General features: G+C 26.2%; 2 protein-coding genes across 2 annotated transcripts in view; both read right to left on the minus strand.

The window, feature by feature from the left end:
* Window positions 1-986: 986 nt before the first annotated feature.
* Window positions 987-1,931, minus strand: LOC134835189 (uncharacterized). The gene is made up of 4 exons (XM_063850060.1): window positions 1,893-1,931; window positions 1,549-1,836; window positions 1,380-1,487; window positions 987-1,322 (listed from the first exon to the last, which is right to left on the minus strand). Exons 1-4 carry the CDS (start codon window positions 1,929-1,931, stop codon window positions 987-989), a joined length of 771 nt encoding a protein of 256 aa, XP_063706130.1.
* A 12,315-nt stretch (window positions 1,932-14,246) lies between these two features.
* LOC134835190 (uncharacterized) overlaps window positions 14,247-15,642 on the minus strand; it is a 116,902-nt gene continuing 115,506 nt past the window's right edge. The window contains exon 17 of the mRNA XM_063850061.1: window positions 14,247-14,974. Coding sequence (XP_063706131.1) covers window positions 14,247-14,974 — 728 coding nt within the window. The remainder of the gene's footprint in view (window positions 14,975-15,642) is intronic.

Below are 15,642 nucleotides of genomic sequence, written 5' to 3' on the forward strand. Positions count from 1 at the left end.
TTACATTTTTAATTGAAAATTCGTAAAAAATGATGGATTAAAATAATTTTTGATCATTAAGCTAAATTTTTAGTATTGTGATCAAAAATTATTCAAAAATATGGAAAATTTTTTGAGAAAATTAAAAATGATGAATTTCTATGAATTTTTAAAATTTTTTAACTTTTTCAAGTTTTTCTTCCTGAATTATCATATTTTCGACAATTTGAAATTTTTTTATTGAAAGTAGTTAAAATAAAACCAAAATTTGAAGTTTTGATTGAAATTCTATAGAAAATCGATGTACGTTATCGAAGAATATGCCCAAACTCAGGGCAAACCCTGTGAATGAATTTTCACCATAAGAGAAAAAAACATGTGAGTTTTAGACTTTCATTCTGATTTTTAATAATATTAAACTATAAATCGGTTGAAATATGTTAAAATAAAAATTTTATGTACAATTGGTTTTTACCTCGGTTAAAATCAGAGGTTGAAAAAAAATTCAGGAAATCTGGGATTTAAAATAAATTTACCAAAATAATTACGAAAATCCTGAATTAAATAAATTTTAGAATCTTAAAGAAATTTAATTTTAAAATTGTAAATTTTCATAATCTCGATAATACTCGATCTCTCGAAATGCCTTTTTTCAAATCTTTACAATAGGAGGATGATTCGTGATGGTGATGATGTCATGAGGATGACTCTCAATTATGCTGCAGTTGAGATGTTATTTTCGTTTCTTTATCCAGCATTTTTCATTCGAGTCAGGAAATAGACTTTCATAGATATTACTTTGATGTCTATACTTTCATTGACACTTCCTTCTGTTCATCTTACGATGTTTAAATCACTTAAAAATACTTACCTTTACCCAAAAGGTCGGTACAATGCTCCTACAGATGAATTTCTTACCTTTTAATCAACCCTTTTCTGTGAACTTCACTTCTTTTTTTAATTCATAAATCCTGACTTGATGACTTTTATTGATCTCAAATGTCACGTTATCCAACTAAATTACACAATCCCGAGGTAGACTGATCCAAAGTATTACTCGCCGAGCAAAAAGTCTCCGCAGCAAAGACTGTCCTCGGGAACGAAATAACTCTCAGGTCTCCATTCGGCGTTATCTGCAGTGAGTTTTGTAACGCGGCAAAATTACTTATTTGTTGAGTCTGTCCCTGCCCATAAATGCCTTGGAAAACTCCCGTGATGGGATTATAAGGATCACATCGAGCAGATGCCAGGATACAACTTGAGGTATTTGTATAAAGAGCAATTCGATTGGATTGGACGGTTAAATTCAGCGTTGTAATGCTAGCTAATAGACAGGCATCGATCTAAAGTGCGAGTTTAAGGTTAAAATGAAATGTTAAGAAAAAAATTTAAGAACTAACCAAATTATTCGCATTCACTCTTCTCACACATTGAACAAACTCGCAATATCCCGTGTAGCAGTTCCGTATTGTGGGAGCACTCGTTGCTCGTAATCCACCTGCTAAAGTCTTGATCAACATGAAATCCAGTAAAAAATCACGTCATAAATTCATAAAGACAATAACTTACCGCTAACTGCGTTGCGCAACCCATATATGACGTGTTATTCAGATAAATTGACGCACACTGCGATAATTGTGCCAATAATGTGGGACCAACTGTGAGTAAAGCTGCTCTGAAAAAGCATCCGTAACACGCATCGCGAGCTACCACAGACGAATTTTGTGTATCGTTACACAGCAAATTCAGCAGAGACAGTAAACGTTGACGTCGTTGCGTGCAGGGATCTCTCAGTCCGAGCCTTTGAGCAAAAGATGTGTTTTGTATGACATTTATTCCAATAAGATCGAGTGTGACCTGAAAAAATAAATTTTTCTTCAAAAATAATTTTATCAAAAAAATACTAAACTTACTATTAGTAAACATGAGTAAACAACAAATTTCACAAACATTTTCCTAAAAAAATTTAAAACTAAAATATTGACTAAAATGACAAATTAAATGCAACTGTTCTGATCAGTTTGAGAAACTTTCACTGACTGACTAACAAATTTCCGTTGAAATGATTCCAGTAAAGTCAACAGGAGCAAAAAACCTAATGATTAAATTAAGTGAGGCAGTAAAAAATTGTCATTCATTCATAATTTAAATAGTGAAAGTTTCTCTCCGACTATTATTCTGTCGATGAATCTATTTATAAATGTAAAATTACTGGTTTAGTTAATTCAGTAATTTGTGATAATTTTAAAATAATTTATAGCAAATTGGTTGTGACATTTAACTTTTTTTAGAAGCTGCATTGTTTGGAAGAAAATTTCAGTGAAAGTATTTAGGTTGAAATGACATTGATTTGACCTTTAACCTCATTTGAGGTTTTTTTTATGCAAAAAAGCTTAGATTTGATTTGATTTAAATTAAAAGCTTTACTTTGATCGTTTCTGAAATTAAATTGAGGATTTTTTTAAATGAGGGGTTTAAGAATCTTGAGCTTCTGATAAAAACTACAAATATCTCTTAAATAAAAAAAAACAAACAAATTTCTTACTTACCAAAAATATTGTTACAGATCGTGGTCAACATTTTGAATTCTAAAGCCTAAAAATAAAAATTGAAATTCATAAAAATTAAAATTTAAACTTTTTTGAAGATTTTTTTACTTTTTTCAAAAATTTAAGTAAGTTAAGCTGTAGGTATAGAGACTTTTATAATATTTAGAAGGAAAAAAAGTCGAACCCAATGAAAAATTTTTTCATAAAAATTTTTCTCTGAATTGCATTTTCTTCCTTACAAATATTTAGAAGGTCTATAAAGCCTAATATTTTTTAATTTCTCAAAGGTATGTAAAAAATTCTTCAAAAATTCTGAATTTTTATGATGATAAACAAAGTTTAATTCCAAATTGAATTCAAAATTTTGATTACAAAAAGAGATCATTTTTTCATTCAATTTTGAAAAAAAGAAAAAAATGATAAACAATTTGAAAAAAAATATTGAATTTTGAACCTTTTTCAATAGAAATCTTGATATTTTTTTAAATTAAAAAAAAAAAATTAAAATTTGATCATTTACTTAGATAATTTCTAGAAAAATGAATTTCTTTAATAATAAATAATTCTTTTAATAAATAAATAATTTTTGGCATTGACGTGAATTTAAATAATTTTTTTAATTAAAATTAATTATTTTTTCCTTAAAAATTCTTATTAATTCATTTTCTTCATAGAACTTTTAAGGAAAAAAAAAATTTTAATTAAAAAAATTTATTTAAATTCACGTCAATGCCAAAAAATTTTTCAATTCAAAATTAAACATTTTCCTCAAAAATTTCAAGTTTAAATCAACAATCCACGAAACATCAAATCAAATTAAAATCTGTCAATTCAATTCACTACGAAAAGATATTGCCAGAAATTTATCATCATTTCACTACGTCCAAACCTAATACATCCGCGCGATTTTTCTATATACCTTTCTGAATTTTGCAATAGCAGCCAATTCAATTCAGCTTACACTTTAGTTTTGTACGAGCACGAACCATTCTACTCTGTGGCATAACATGGAATGGCATGGCGTAACTAACTACGTTTTTTCGGGATCAATTTTGTCGCATTAACGCTCTACTGAATTTTGATTATCGTTTCAGTCGTTAGCTAACTGCGATGTCCACTGTTGACTAGAAATGCACTTTTTTCCCCATGTACCTTCTCTCTCACTTTAATTTATTGTCTATCACGATTTTTTTTCGTGTTGTCTGAAAAAAAAGTAGTGAACATGCAAAATAAATGCTACGCTGTTCATCAATTGCTTACTTTTGACACGTTACTGATATCAGAATCAATTTTCGTTGTTTAGATTTTTTTTTGCCAACTTTTCTAAAGGTTGGCAAAAAGTTAAATAAACTACGATATTGATTTCAGTTTGGTGATGTACGAAAAAAAAATCGTGGTAGTAGGTCATGGGAACAAATTGCTTCTGTTAATTAACGAAGAGATAGAATTTGAGATGAATGTTATTTACAAGATGTTGCGTAATTTATGACAACTCATAATCATAATAATTATTCTAATGTGTGAAATTATGTCAGATGAATTCAGATCATTTGGCATAGATGAGTTAACAAACGTAATGCGATGTCTAAGTGGTAATTAAAATTAATAAAGCAGGAATCCTGAATTAGAATATTTGTCGCATACCGGTTTTAATTTGTCAAGTTTTGGCGTGGGCGGTGATTGAATTGAATTTTAACTATCATATGCGACTTAAAATCATAAGCTTGAGTGATTTGATTGATTTTCTTTCTAAAAACGGTCATTTTTGTATTATGTATGCATTTTTACGCGGGAAAATATTATCGATCAAAAAATGGCGGGAAAAGTTAGGAGTACGAAATTATTATTAAACAATTTTTGTAATAATTTACATAAAAAGTTATAAAATAAAGAGATTCTATGGAATTTTACCTAATTTTGATAAATTTTGTATTTTTAAAATTATTTTTGCGCGGGAAAATGTTGTTGATCAAAAATGGCGGGAAAATCAAAAGTAAAAAATTTTTAAACGATCTTCGCAATATAATTCATAATAAATTTATATGAAAAAGTTATTATACTAAATTTATCCAAATTTTATTTAAAAATTAATTTTTGAGTAGAAAAATGTTGTTCATTAAAAATGGCGGGAAAATTAAGCGAATTATTCTTAAACAAATAAAATAATTTTAAAGATTTTTTAAAAAATTAATATTTAATAAAATTTAGTTGATATTTCAACTTTATAAAAAAAATAATAAAAATTTAAAACTTGCAAAAATTTTGCTTAAATTAATACATCGTATCAAAGGAGATAAGATTTTATATTAAAAAAAATTAAAAACTTTCGAAAATGCGATTTATTTTTAAATTATTTTCTTACTTTTAGTCCCATTTATTTGTGTTCCTGACAAATTATTTTCTATATTTCAAAAAGAGTTAACGACATGCAAACAATAAACTCGTTTACGATGGAGACGCCATGCCATGCCACTTAAACACCGATTGACAAGTGATGAATACAAAATTTCAATCAAACGCCATACAAAAGGGAACAACGCAATTGAATCGTTTCAGGCGACGACGGCGAAATTTCATCCCCAATAAATATATTTATTATTGACATTTGTATTAACGCACATCATTTCAAGAATAAATATATGTATGAATGTTGATGATAACGAACTCACAAACAGCGATCTCACGTCCCATTAAATTTTCTAAATAGCAACCAATAAATCTTGCTGTATTAAAATTTTTGCGCGCTGATTTATTGCTGCTAAATTCGGACAAAAGTATCGAATATCTGTGACTCTTCCAATCCTTGAATTTTTGATGATGATAAATACCAAAAAAAACGCTTAACTTTTGTATGATTGGTTTTTCGCGCGCGATTTGGCCACCCGCCATTCCAAAAGTCAATCAATCAATGGAGAGTTTTGGATTTGTTTTGCAACAATTTTTTTTATCAAAATATAATCAATAATGGTTATTAGGTACTTTGTCATGAAAAAGTTATAATTTGAGTAGACAGATGCAATATTTTATTAATTGTGATGCCTTTAAGTAAAAGAGAGCAGACAACGATGGCGGTTTTGTAGAAACGATGAAAGTTAACGAATAACCTCCAGCGAAGTAAATATTCCCATCTTGTTAATAAATCATGACCAGACAGGCAAGACAGACAGACAGAGGTTGTTAAAGAATCAATAAACAGTTTTGATGAAAAAATATGAGAAAAGAAATGGAGAAACCATCATTGTTTTATCTTTTTGTGGTAAGTTATTATTTTTTTTTTTGAGTTGACCTCTTTTTGTTTATTTTTTTTTTATTTTAGAAATTATTTGTTTTTTAGGTTTAACAAGTTTGTTCTGAAAATTCATTCCGATTTATTTAAACCAAGCATTGAAAAAATAATTTAATAGGAATTTAACTTATTAAGAAATATTTTGAATTAGGAAATTAAAAATATAATTTATTAAAAAAAATTTAAATAAAATTCATAAAAAAAAATAAAATGTCAAAATTTTTTAATAAAAAATGGGATAAAAATGACTAAAATAAAAAAAAAATCTATAAAAATGAAATTTTAATGTTAGATGGACTAAATAAAAATATTTTTAAAAAATTAATTAACTTAATTTAATTTTTTAATCATATGTTTTTATATATCGAATATTTTAAAAATTTTAAATTAAATTTTGGGAAATTAAGTAAAAATTTTAAAAACTGTAAAATTAATCATTTTCGTCGATTATTATACTTAGAGACTTAAAATGTGCATTTGAAGTGAAAATTTCAAATGTTGATTGGAGTAAAGTTTTAGATTGCTCATTGGGCCAAAATTTTCAGAATTCGGTTCTCGGGAAAATTAACAAAATCATAGAGAGACTTCACATTTAAAGTTTTTAACATCAACATGTAACTTCTCGAAAAACCGTTATTGCCTCTTCAACAGTTGAACAAATAAAGTCCAGTCAAAAGAAAATTTTAACATAAAAATTAATTAGAGGTAATCCAACTGAACTTTCTGTCAAACTTGGAACTCGTCTCCAACAACAAGAACTTAAAAATTTCAAAGGTTCATTTTAAAAGTTACTTGAAAAGTAGAACACAGAAAACATTTCATTAAAAACAATGAAACGATCGGGGAGTCCAGCTTAGTACAGTGGTTAGCGTATCTGACTGATGAGCGTAAGGTTATCGGGTCGAAACTCGAAATCATGAAAAACTTTTCTGTCTCCAATTATGCTCAAACGTTCTTTTAGAAACCCTTTGGGACCTTCTGGGAGAGTTGAGTGAATTTTGAAGGCGCCTGCTTGGAATGACAGGCAAAAAGCTAAGACCCATTCCTCGGCGTTTATTGAGAAAGCTAACGATTTCACAGTATGAAGTACAATAGGACTCTTTAGAGACCGCGGTGCAAGTCATATTAGACTAGGTCTAGTAAACCCTACCCTACCCTACCCATTCACCGAATCATTTCATCTGATCTAAAAATCTTCAACATCATGTTTAATGTCGTCTTTAACCCTGAATTACAATTCATTTCAATTTGACGATAACTACCTTAAAAGGTTAAAATGTCATCTTTTGAATCCAACTTTTCTAATGAAAAAAAAGAACGATGCCCAGTGGGACGAAATTACCTTTTTTTAAGGCCCTGGGGTCTTGAAAATAAGGCCCTCAAACTTTTACAAGGAGAAATTCTGAAATTTTCATTTTTTTGAAAAAAAAATTTTTTTCATTTTTTTTATTTTTTCAAAAAAATAAAAATTTCGGAATTTCTCCATGTAAAAGTTTGAGGGCCTTATTTTCAAGACCTCAGGGCCTTAAAAAAAGGTAATTTCGTCCCAAAATTGAAAAAATTACTCACGTAATACTTTCCAAACAATTTTGACATAATTCAGTTTGAGACGTTTATTGTCGAGTCGAGATTTTATTTGTGTTTCAAGTGGCACAAAGCTAAAGAAAAATATAAATTCAATTTTCTCAACGTATGTAATTTTTCTCATACAACCATCAATATTTTACGATCAAATCATTTCCAAAATAAATTCCCCTTTGTAATATCTACAAAAGGTTTACTTATAAAACTTTCGAGACAGATAACAGATAAACTGCAACGACGTGACAAAAATTCATCTCTTAATTTTTTACGGTACAACGATTCTAATATTACCAAATTTCGTGATGCATAAAATATAAAAAAATTTGTTTAGAGTTCAATTAGTTATTTTATTAGCGAAACAGCTGAGCTCAGGAGGAAAATATCATATTTGGTTTCACGCAATTGAAACAAACAATTCACTTTAGCTCAATGTATCAATATTTCGCAAATAAATCGTGAAAATTTAATCAATTAAAATTAATTGTCCATTAAGGTAAACCGCTAACGGATCTCTCGCATTCGATCAAAATGAATTGTTATTACCAGTTATTGAAGTAACAATTACTTTGTAATGTATGTCGCTTCAGGAAGGTGAGGCAACATTACACAAATATCATATTATACTTACAGCGTTTAGGAAAGAAATGTATTAAGAACCCATCGAAATTCGCAAAAAAAAGAGAAAATTGAGCTTATTTTTTTTTTAGCTGATTTAAATTTTATTTTTCATGCCCAAATTCTTTTTCGTGGATAAGAATTTTTTAAAAAATATTGAAATTTATTTTTAAAATATTTAATAATTAATTTAAATTAAATTATTATTTTTTAAAATTATTAAATTTAATTTTTATTTATTATTAAATTTAATTTTTAAAAAATTATATTTTAATTTTCAAAATATTCTATAAATATTTTTAAAAAATTATTTTTAATTTTATTTAAGATTTTATTTTATTTTAAAATTAATTTAATTAAAATTTTGTTTAAATTTTTAAAAAATTGTTCATTAGGTAATATTAAAATAATTTTCATAAAATATTAAAAATCATTTTTATAATATTTAAAAATTAATTTTATTTTTTTTTATTAATTTTTAAAATATTTTTCATAAATTAATGAATACAAAAAAACTATTTCTAAAATTTAATTTAATTTATTTTTTTTTTTAATTTCTGAAAATATTTTTTCAATATTTTTTCAAAAAATCGAAATAATATATTATAATAAAATTCATGCGCCCTTCGGCCGGCATCCCCATATCAGCAAAAATCTTCACTAATTTCCAATTAATTGTTATTTTATGTGAGTTCAATGATGTGTTTAACATTGATTACTTCAATTACTGCCTACAATTACTACCCTATAATTGCAGTTTTACACTGTTTTGCAAGTGAAATTGATACGCGACCAACGAGCCAGCATGTGAAATGTGTTGTAAAAAAAAATACAATTGTGGTTGAATTTTAAAGCCACTGCATGAATAAACAATGAATGAACTAGAAAATAAAAACAAAAAAAAATGTTGTAAAAATAAAATAAATGGCCACTAAAATAAAATTCCAACAATTTTTTTTGTTTTGTTTTTCTAGCCAACATGCAATAGAATTCCTTCTACTGTCCCATTTAACTTTTAATAAATAAATGGGAGAGGGAAGTTAGGAAAGCCATAAAAAAAAAAAAAAAAATGTTTTAAGAGAACTTTTTGAATGAATGAATGAATAAACAATTAAAGCGAAAAAAAATTGTGATGCATCTGAATTACTTTTTACACAAGGAATCGTCGACAGAAAAATTTTTCACATGTGAAAAAAATAAACAAACAAGGTCTTCGATGATATTTATTACTACTGAATGGATATATGAAAAAAGTAAACATACAATTTTTTCTATTCATTTCATTGCGCTTAAAAAAATATTTTTCTACTGAAAAAAAATATTTATTTTCCTCTTCAATTCTTTTGTAGTAATTCGAACTAGAGTGGAAACAATTTTTGATCTCTTGAAGTTCCTTCAAGCCTTTTTAAAGGAAAAAATTGTTTCACCTTCGGGATATTTTTTCCACTAAATCTGGATATTTATTGACTTTTTGCAATTCTAACCAACATTTGTTTTTTTTTTCAATGGTTATTCTTCTAAACATAGTTACTTACTTAGTTACTTAGTCAACGAAAGCCATAAGGTTTTTTGTTCAATTTTCCACTTTTTCAAGTCAATATTGTCTAACTCGACTAAAAAACTTCAATTTGTAATATTTTTTGTTTCAACGAAATTTTCCTCATAAAATTTTGTGTTCTTTTAAAGCTCTTTGTTTGTTTCGTTTTTTTCCTAGAAAAATGTCTGAGAGTAAACATTATCCCTCCGCGAGCGTTTACTCATATTCTCGTCGTGTAAAATGGCAAATTTAATGCAATCACACGCGTTTTGAATACATAATCGTGTTGTCTGCATAAATTATACGAGACGCATAACAATCGCATGTATTATGTAGGACTCGGGAGAAGTTGAAAAACTTATTAAGATTTTTGGGAAATTGTTTCGTTTAAAAATGAAAATGATTCCATTTATCTCGTGGAAGCGTGTTTCGCGAACATATTCGCGGAAAATATGTTTCTTTGTTTTGAGTTAAAAAAATTAGGAAGGGATTTCGTGAGAATTTTTGCATTAAGTTGGAGGAAATTTGTGAAATTAATGCTATTTGTTAAGAAAGTTTTATAGAGTTTTAGATTGATTTGAGTTAAAATTTATCCACGTCTTAGTTAAAGATTTCTTCTAGCCCCTCAGGGGCTAAAATAAAAGCCTTTTAAAATTTTCTTAACAGTTTTTCAACTTTTTGTAGGTTTTTTGAGAAATTAATTTTACAAAAATGAAAATTTGAGTAAATTAAATATTTTATGGCTCAAATGTTCGATTTTAACTCGCTAATTATTGAGAAAATTCTATTTTTGAGTCCAAATTCTATTAATCATACAATTAAATATATTTTTCCATGGAAAATATAGAAATTTTTGACTGCAAATCATAAAATTTACTCAATTTTTCTTTTTCTAAAAAATCACAAAATGTTAGAAAACTGTTTCCCAAATTTCCCAAAATGAAAAGTTTCTAATCGAAGTTCAAGAACAATAAATAAATTTAAATCATTAAAAATTTTGAAAGGCTATAACTCTACTTTCACTTCACGAATCTCCTTGGAAATTTTTAAATATTGTGAATACTTTCTCTAAGTAGGTTTCAACATAAAAAAATAGACAAAATATTAGAAAACCTGTAAAAAGTTTAAAAAATGTTCCTATTAAAAGTCCTATCAAATTCTACATACGATAAAAAAACAAGAGCATTTATTGCATAGTTTTTGGAGTAAAATTATTTTAATGAGTAAAAAAAATTCTATGGTAGAACGAAGTAAACGGGTCCACAAAAATTAGAAAATAAATCTTAAGATGGTTGGAAAATGGAACTTGTCAGAGGTTGAAAGTTTTAAAATCAAATAATTGGAAATCCACGATTAAAAAACAGGGCTTTAACTCAAAGTTGCACTATAAAAAATCCATGTCTCGCAAGCCCGAAAATTTGCGAGACATGACGCGAGACACCGCGAGACACGGCGCGAGACACGGTGCGAGACACGATGCGAGACACCGTAAAAATTTTGTAAATTCGAAAAATTGATGAAAACGTGAGATTTTTTTTTAATTTTTGATTTCTTTTGACGTCAATGCATTTTTGGAAGTCAAAAATGTAATTTGCGATGCCAAAAAAGGTTGATTTTGTTCAATTTTATCAAAAAACCTCTAAAAATTGTCAAAAACCAGTTTTTATGAGGAAATTTTGTGTTTTGACGCTTCCTTTGACTATTTCTAATCATAATCCATCAAAAAAGTTTTTAAAAAATTGAAAAATATTGAAAATTAAAAATTTTATCTCCCCTAAATTTCTTGTCCTGGTTCTCGCAAATGTCTCGAACTTGTGTTCGCACCGTGTTAAAATCAAATAATGTCTCGCAGAAATGAAAGTTTGCGAACAAAACATGGATTTTTTAAAGTGTGATCAAAAATTAGAAAGGCCTTAATTTGAAGTTTAGGAAAAGAAAATTATTTTTTTTTCTATTCGAGTTGAGGCAATTGCTCATTTTTAATCAATTTTAAATCAAAACCTAGTTTTTCCAATTAAAAATTATTTTTTTTTTAAATCTTCAAATAAATTTTTTGGCTTAAAATTTTAGGTCTTAGTCATAATCGAAGATTTTATTTAAACTAAACTCTCAAAAACTGGTAAAAAAAATTAAAATAACCGAAAATTTTAGCTCTTAATTCAAAACTCCAACATAAATTTAAACTTTTATTTACTTTAAAAAACATTTTTGAAAAATAAAACTGTTAATTTTTTTTTTGTAATTAAACAGGTCATCTCCACGAACAAATTTTCATGACAAACTTTTTCCTTTTGATCTCATGGACTTCTGTGTACAACCTTGTTTATTTGCATTTTGATTTTATCACTCTCATGTGTGGGAAGTCAAATATTTGTGTTTCTAAGTTGCTGTAAAGTTATAAATAACACATCGGAATGTTGAGCGAAAAATTTTTTCAACACACACGAAATGCAAATGATGAAATGTTTTTCTTTATAGTTTCACACAAAAGTAGCACAAAATACAACATTACGCGGAAATCTCTCATTTCTTTTTTTTCAGCACGATGATGGCTGTTACGAAACCAAGACGAAATAATTTATCATACCTGAGGCAGCACGCAGAACGACGGCACGGCGGCGGCGGCATTGAGCAGGAAAAGAAACATTCTGCAATTTATTTGTGTGTTCGGCATACATAAAACATTTTTTAATGGTTTTTCGGGTTATGTGTTTCCTTTTGAGCATAAAACACACAAAATATTCATGCAAATCAGCATCGTAAAACAAAGAAACTCCGTGGAGAGAGAGAATGTTCTCCAGAGACCGCCAAGCTTTTCAAACGAGGGAAAACTGCAATAAAGCAAAAGACCGGTTGGAAAAGAACCGTGAAATTTAACCAGATTTGTATGGAGATAAGAAACACTCACGTGGTTATTGGTCGTAATAAATTACTTATAAGCCTTTTAATGCGCAGATTTATTATCCTATTATAAACGGAACGGGAAATTGTACGAAAAAAAAAAATATTAAAAAAAAATCGTTTTGACTTATTTTTGAAGGCCACAAAAGTCTGAGGTGACAAAAAATGAAACAAAAATTTTTTTTATTAGAAAACACAGTCAAATTTATTATTTTCTTTTATTCTTTTCATATTCAACATTCGAAAAAAATTATTTTAAATTGATGGAAAATTATTTTTTTTCTGACGGTTTCATGAAAAGGAACTTTTTGTTATTTTTTTTTAATTTCTCCAAATTTAATCTTTATTTATTTATTTTTTTTTTTAATATTTTCCATTAATTTAAAATTATTTATTTTTCCCATTTCGTATTTTTTTTGACATGTCTCATAAACAAAACTTTTATTTAAAAATTCTTTTTTTTATTACATTTTTATAACATACAATTAATTTATCTTTTTTACTAATAATTTATTTATTGTTTTTTTTTTAATAATTAATTTATTATAATATTTTACTGTAAAAAATTAATGTATCACACGTATATGTAGTTGATTTGATATTTTTCTGGATTTTCTTTTATTATTGATATTTTTTTTGGTATGATTCTAAACGGGTAAGTGTATGTAAATAATTTTGACAATAAAAATTTACTTTAGTTTTTTAAATTAAAGTTAAATTAAAGTTCAATTAATTTTTAAAAGATTTATGATTTTTTTCATTAATTAAAATTTAATTTTTAATACATATTTATTTAAATTAAATATTTTTTTTTTATAAATTTTTAAATTAAAAAAAATTAACCTAATTAAAAAAAATAAAAATTTTAAATATTTTAATTTATTTTTTTTTAATTATTTTTTAATTTTTTTTTTAAAATTAAATTTTTTGTCAAACTTGTCAAAATATTTTTTTAATTTAAATTTATAATTTTTTTTTTTGTTAATTTTTAATTAAAAAAAATTAATAAATAAAATTTAAAAATAATTTATAAAGATAAATTATTGTTAATTTTAAAATAAATTTATTTATAAATGAATTAAATTAAATTTTGAGTGAATATAAAAATAGAAAGAGCCATTTTTTCAGTCAATTTTTTCTGTCAAAATTCTTTTCATCAACTTTAAAATTAAAATAATTATTTTTTTTTAATTTTATCTAGATTTTAATAATAATCTTCTGTTTTTTCGTTAGGTATCTTTTTTCTCTATTTCTAGTATAATATTTCTTTTTAAGGTTCTTTCTGAAGATAAATGCCATTTTTGAAGCATTTTTTGATATGAATTAATTTACAGATTTTTTTGATGATGTCCTTCTTTTTTATTTTTTATAAAGTATTTTCTACTTTTAAATTTAATTTTTTAATAATAATTAACTATCTTAACGTATGTTACAGACTATATTGGCCTTTTATAGATTTTTATTCATTTATTTATTTTTTTACATTATTTACAATTTTTATTAATTAATTTTTATTTTATTTCTTTTTATTTCGGAAAACAATTTTTATTTTATTTTTGGAAATTTAATAAATAATTTTTTTTCGATGTTTTTTATTTTATTTTAAACCAAAAAAAATATTGAGCAGAATTTAATTTTATTGCTTAGACGATTTATTTATTTATTTGTTAAAAGACTTTTTATCAGGATTAACAACAGAAAATATTTTTTCTAAATTTTTAACATTATTTTTTTATAAACGTCTAATTTTTCTACATTTTTTACAATTTTACATGGAAAAAAATCCAAAAGTTGCTTAGACACAACTTTCAGGCCCTGGAAGTGTATCTGTGATGATGTGACTTCGATTACTCGTACCCGTGCTATTGATGCGATTATTACTCTTGCTGCCCAGCGTCGACGTGTTGGACTCGTTCATGCTGAAATCCGAGCCGGAATACCTGTATTCGTTCGCAGCGCCACCTGCGTGATTATTTCGCAGCAAAACACTATCGACGACGTCGCCATTTCCGTATGTCGGCAGTCGATAGTCCAGCGAATTGGTGTGAGTTTGATACGGAATGGCGGCAGATGTCGTTGCGGGCGCCGACGACACAATTATCGTCGAGTAACTTTTCGTGTATTCGTGCGGCGGTTCCATGATGCCGCCATTACTCGTCGTACCGAGAATGCTGTAGTGCGGTGGTTGGATAAAAAAGTTGTGATGCGGATAGGAGGAGGCATCGAGGACGTTGGTGTTGTCGATCGAGATGCCATCTGTGTGATCGTGCGACGCTTGTTGCGGCAAGGAACTGTACATCGTGGAGTAGTCGACGGCGATATTGTTGCTGGGCGACGTCGGTGACTTGAGCTTTGTCACGTCTTTGAGGGATTGCAAGCTGTCGGGATTCAGGATGTCGGGTTGCTTTTGTTGCGTGGGAGGCGGTTGTTCGGGCGTTTGTTTGAGCGTGTAAGCAACGACGTAACGGGGTTGTCCGCCAGCACCCATGTCGCCAGCTGGCGTTGAGACAGTGATGTTGAGACCTAAAAAAATTAAAATTGTTGAGAAATTTTAAAATTAAAATTAAAATTAAAATTAAAATTAAAATTAAAATTAAAATTAAAATTAAAATTAAAATTAAAATTAAAATTAAAATTAAAATTAAAATTAAAATTAAAATTAAAATTAAAATTAAAATTAAAATTAAAATTAAAATTAAAATTAAAATTAAAATTAAAATTAAAATTAAAATTAAAATTAAAATTAAAATTAAAATTAAAATTAAAATTAAAATTAAAATTAAAATTAAAATTAAAATTAAAATTAAAATTAAAATTAAAATTAAAATTAAAATTAAAATTAAAATTAAAATTAAAATTAAAATTAAAATTAAAATTAAAATTAAAATTAAAATTAAAATTAAAATTAAAATTAAAATTAATATTAAAATTAAAATTAAAATTAAAATTAAAATTAAAATTAAAATTAAAATTAAAATTAAAATTAAAATTAAAATTAAAATTAAAATTAAAATTAATAAATTAAAATTAAAATTAAAAAATTATATTAAATTATTAAATTAAAATTAAAATTAAAAAATTAAAATTAAAATTAAAATTAAAATTAAAATTAAAATTAAAATTAAAATTAAAATTAAAATTAAAATTAAAATTAAAATTAAAATTAAAATTAAAATTAAAATTAAAATTAA

Source organism: Culicoides brevitarsis, chromosome 3 (genome assembly GCF_036172545.1).
Source record: "Culicoides brevitarsis isolate CSIRO-B50_1 chromosome 3, AGI_CSIRO_Cbre_v1, whole genome shotgun sequence".
Taxonomy (NCBI): Eukaryota; Metazoa; Arthropoda; class Insecta; order Diptera; family Ceratopogonidae; genus Culicoides; species Culicoides brevitarsis.

Excerpts from the sequence above, each read along its gene's own strand:
- LOC134835189 (XM_063850060.1), bottom strand. The coding sequence starts at position 1,931 with ATGTTTGTGAAATTTGTTGTTTACTCATGTTTACTAATA. Across the intron at positions 1,837-1,892 it reads TTTACTCATGTTTACTAATA|GTCACACTCGATCTTATTGG; the intron begins GTAAGTTTAGTA and ends TTATTTTTTCAG. Across the intron at positions 1,323-1,379 it reads GAGTGAATGCGAATAATTTG|ATCGATGCCTGTCTATTAGC; the intron begins GTTAGTTCTTAA and ends CTCGCACTTTAG.